Here is a 4,403-nt window from a genome sequence, read left to right on the forward strand (position 1 = left end):
AAGAAAGCTAGACATTTTTAGGAAAAGTATTTGAATGAAACGGAAAACAAAGTCTGTTAAGTCTATTGTGCGTACACTGAATACTGCAGAGAGCTCTGACCCCTTGTTTTGAGGGGAACACAGGCAAACCAGAAAACAAAGAGCAGAACAGCAATGCTGAGCAGAGATATGCAATGTCTTCTGTATAAGAGACTCGATACAACTATTGCTCTTCAGCTTAGGAAAACAAACAAAAATGCCAAACAGTAGGGGATATATGCCACCTTTGGTTTATGGTTTATCAGGTCTAGTAACAGAGTCGTGTTTTTCTCTCTTCAGATGCTAAAAAGCTCCCATTTTGCTCTTGAGGAAGTCCTAGAATTTAAAGTCTACTGTATCAGACTACTAATCCATGTTTTCCTACCTTCTTGTATAATCCTTTTCACAGTATGCAAGGGGTTCAGTAGTACTTAGATATCTGCACTTTCAAATGTCCTTGTGATGTAATGAAGTACAGTGTTTTAACTTTGTAGATAACAGACTATGACAGAGCTTTCAGGCACTTAATTCCAGAGAATGAGCTTCCAATGGCACAAAGTCTAGTTGGAGGTCAGTAAACAGCAGTGCACCTCAGGTGTCAATACTGGGTCCAATCCTGCTCAACATCTACATTAAGGATCTGGATTATAGGGCAAAGTGCACCCTCAGCAAGTTTGCTGATGACACAAAACTGAGAGGAATGGCTAATGCACCAGAGGGTCATGCTGCCATCCAGGGGGACCTCAACAAGCTGGAGAAATGGGATGATGGGAACCTCATGCAGTTCAACACAAGGAAGCGCAAAGCCCTGCACCTGGGCAGCAACAGCCCCATGCACCAGTACATGCTGGGCGCAGACCTGCTAGCAAACAGCTTTACAGGCCAGACCCTGGGGGTCCTGGTGGACATCAAGTTGAACATGGGCCAGCAAACGTGCCCTGGCAGCAAAGGCAGCAAACGGTGTCCTGGGCTGCATTAGGAGGAGTGTTATCAGTAGGTGGAGGGAGGTGACCCTTCCTCTCTGCTCAGCACTGGCAGGAGCACACCTGGAGTACTACGTCCAGTTCTGGGCCACCCCATACATAGAAATACTGGAGATCAGCCCACTGTAGCACCTCTCATATGAGGAAAGGCTGAGAGTGAACATCCAGGCTAGAGAAAAGAAGGGTGGGGTTAGGGGGAGGTAGTCTCATCAATCTGTACAAATACCTGAAAGGAGGGTGTTAAAAGGCAGAGCCAAGCTCTCTTCAGTGGTGTCCAGTAACAGGACAAGAGGCAATGGGCACAGACTGAAACACAGGAGGTTCCATCTGAACATCAGGAAACACGTTCTCACTGTGAGGGTGACTGAGCACTGGCACAGGTTGCCCAAGGAGGTTGTGGAGTCTCCACGCCTGGGGATATTCAAAAGCCTTCTAACACGGTCCTGGGAAACCTGCTCGAGCAGGAGGGCTGATGACCTCCTAAGTCTCCTTCCAACCCCAATCATTCTGCAATTTTGTGAAATGGTGTTTTCAAACTAATTAGGACTAAGCCATTATAGTGTTTGGCTAAATATTCTCATGCTCCTCATCAGTAATTTTCAGTGATTAAGGTAATTTAATTTTCTATGAATATGAGCATATATTCATACAATATAAGGACCAAGAGAATTAGAAGAGATTCACAGGATTATCAAAACCTGACATAGCTCTTCATAAATCATTACCTCACCTCTTGATCATAACCTGCTGTATTTTCAGTTCCAGTTCTTGCTTCTCCCAAATGTATCCACAATTAGTACAATAACCTCTTTTCATCACTAGTTTTCACCATAAGCATGCTCTATTAATAGAGAAATCCATAAGAATTAAAGTATGTATCTGGCTCACAGGAAAAACAACTTGGATTAACAAGACAAGAATGTCACTGAATTACTATTTTAATATTACCCTGGCAATATGACTATCAGAGCATGTTTGCTCCCCTTGAAATGCAAAACAGTCAATATTCTGATACAGGTCCAGCTCAGATTCTCAAACCCCAAGCCTTTAGTCTCAAGAAAACTCAAATCACAAAAATCACGCTTAGTGCAGTTTACACACTAATTGATGTAAAAAAAAAGAATAAAGAGACACAGATTATGAAAATGCTTGACAGTTAACCAAAGCTGAGGAAAAAAACAACAGTTTCTTTTGTAGGAAGTGTCTAGTTGATTACAGCACTATTGCTTTTAGGTCTGTCTTTAGTTTACCACAGAGGAAATTGGATACCTGTAGATGAGCCATATTACCTGCAGCAGTAAAACTAGAAACATATTTTACTAGTATGAATTCATAAACTGAATTTGTAGGTCAGAGTAATAGTCCTAACATTGAACCAGTCCTAAAAAAGTTGATTCTGTGAATCAGAAAAAGGTATTCAAATACTCAAAAGATAGATGAGGAAATATGAAACCTGTTTGCTGTCAGCAAACAGAAAACATAGGCAGGTTTCCCAGAAATGCAGAAACCTTGGTCAGCTGTGTTTTATTTTCTCTTTAATCAGGAAAGAAAAAAACTGTAATAACAATGGGGACCCTTTATGATATTCATAATATGAGTTAAGTATTTTGGTTTTACTTCAAAATTATGAATTTATTTTCTAAAAAAAATCTGTATGCATAGCTATACATTTGTCTTAAATTTCTAACTGTTTTACATTAGTATAAATGCTATCAAATCCATAATTTTCATTATCACAATGCTATAAAAACACTGGAGCTAAGGAAAGCTAGTTACTGCAAATTTACTAAATTCCACAAGCTAGAATTCACCTTAATTTTTGTAAAATAAAGAGCACAAATTGCCCTATCACCTATGCTATTAACGAGAAAATGACAAAATTTAGGTTCCAGCTTTTACTTTGGAATGCTCACCACAGTAAATATTTTTGGAGTATTCCTCTACAGGCTCTTGCACTCCCCTCAAAGAATTACCTCCTAAAAATGTCAAGAAGCAATATCCCAATATTATCTCTTTATCTGATAATCTCTAGCCTTTGTTTCACACCATCAACACTTATCCAAAGATTAAATTTCTTACGCATCTTCCTTCTAACAGAACTACAGCTACTGGGGATTTCTCTTGCCTGGTTGCATCAAGTAATAGCACTAATTTGTATAGTATCACCATCAGGAGGTGTAAGAAGAGAAAATTGAAGATAACAGTCTGAAATAAATATGGTATTCCTGATACAATTTCAAAATGCATACTGTTTAATAGCTCACCATTTCTCAGGAAAACAACTGCCTTCATCTTTGCTTCCTTCTCCCACCCCAACTCCAAACCCTCAAAGTTAGTGAAGCAGCAGGACACAAAAATGAAATGTAGTTACCTTCTATGAAATACAGGACTGATATTCAATTTCCAGATCACCAGAATAGAATCTATGTTTACAGCTTCTTTGTCCCCACAAGAAATAATGTTTTCTAATTTCTCTTTTTCTATTTAAGAAATGATAGCATCCACTCTTGAATAACTGTTGGAAAAAAAAAAAAAGTACCTGTGGCTGAAATGGTGGAGCAGTAGGCCCCTGCATGCCTTGTGACTGTTCATCCATTCTATCACGCAAAAGTGTCCCTTATGTCCTGAAAAGAGAAATACAGTCATTATACGGTAATCCAATCTGTGTTTATGATCAATGAACACCAACAGAAGAACTAAAGAATTTTCTCATTCACATGCTTGAGTTTATGAACATTGAACTATTCTAGCCCTGCACCATTCTGGGAAGGAAGTTTTGTTATGTTTGGTTCTTCTATATAATGAAGTCATAGAATCATAGAATGGTTTGGTTGGATCCTTGAGTTCCAATTTTAAAGATCTTCCTTAAAGATCATCTCGTTCCAACTCCCTGCCATGGGCAGGGACACCTTCCACCAGACCAGGTTGCTCAAAGCCTCATCCAACCTGGCCTTGAACACTTCCAGGGAGGGGGCATCCACAGCTTCTCTGGGCAACCTGTGCCACTGCCTCACCACTCCTCATGGTGAAGAATTTCCTCCCAATATCTAATCTAAATCTTCCCTCTTCCAGTTTAAAGTCATTGCCCCTTGTCCTATCACTCCACGCCCTGGTAAAAAGTCCCTCCCCAGCTTTCTTGTAGGCCCCTTTTAGGTACTGGAAGGTTGCTCTAAGGTCTCCCCCAAGCTTTCTCTTCTCCAGGCTGAACAACCCCAACTCTCTCAGCCTGTTTTCATAACAGAGGTGCTCCAGTCCCCTGATCATCTTCGTGGCCTCCTCTGGACTCACTCCAACAGGTCCATGTCCTTCTTGTGTTGGGGGCCCCAGAGCTGAAAGCAGTACTGCAGGTGGGGTCTCACCAAAGCAGAGTAGAGGGGGAGAATCATCAACCTCAACGTGCTG

The 4,403-nt window shown here is 40.8% G+C and overlaps 1 protein-coding gene across 1 annotated transcript in view; it reads right to left on the bottom strand.

The window, feature by feature from the left end:
- Positions 1–3,625, bottom strand: part of NEK7 (NIMA-related kinase 7) — a 56,835-nt gene extending 53,210 nt beyond the window's left edge. Inside the window, exon 1 of the mRNA XM_009699472.1 lies at positions 3,541–3,625. Within this exon, the coding sequence (XP_009697774.1) occupies positions 3,541–3,597 (57 nt within the window). The 5' untranslated portion in view covers positions 3,598–3,625. The remainder of the gene's footprint in view (positions 1–3,540) is intronic.
- Between the last annotated feature and the right edge of the window lie 778 nt (positions 3,626–4,403).

Source organism: Cariama cristata, unplaced genomic scaffold (genome assembly GCF_000690535.1).
Source record: "Cariama cristata isolate BGI_N322 unplaced genomic scaffold, ASM69053v1 scaffold5624, whole genome shotgun sequence".
Classification (NCBI taxonomy): domain Eukaryota; kingdom Metazoa; phylum Chordata; class Aves; order Cariamiformes; family Cariamidae; genus Cariama; species Cariama cristata.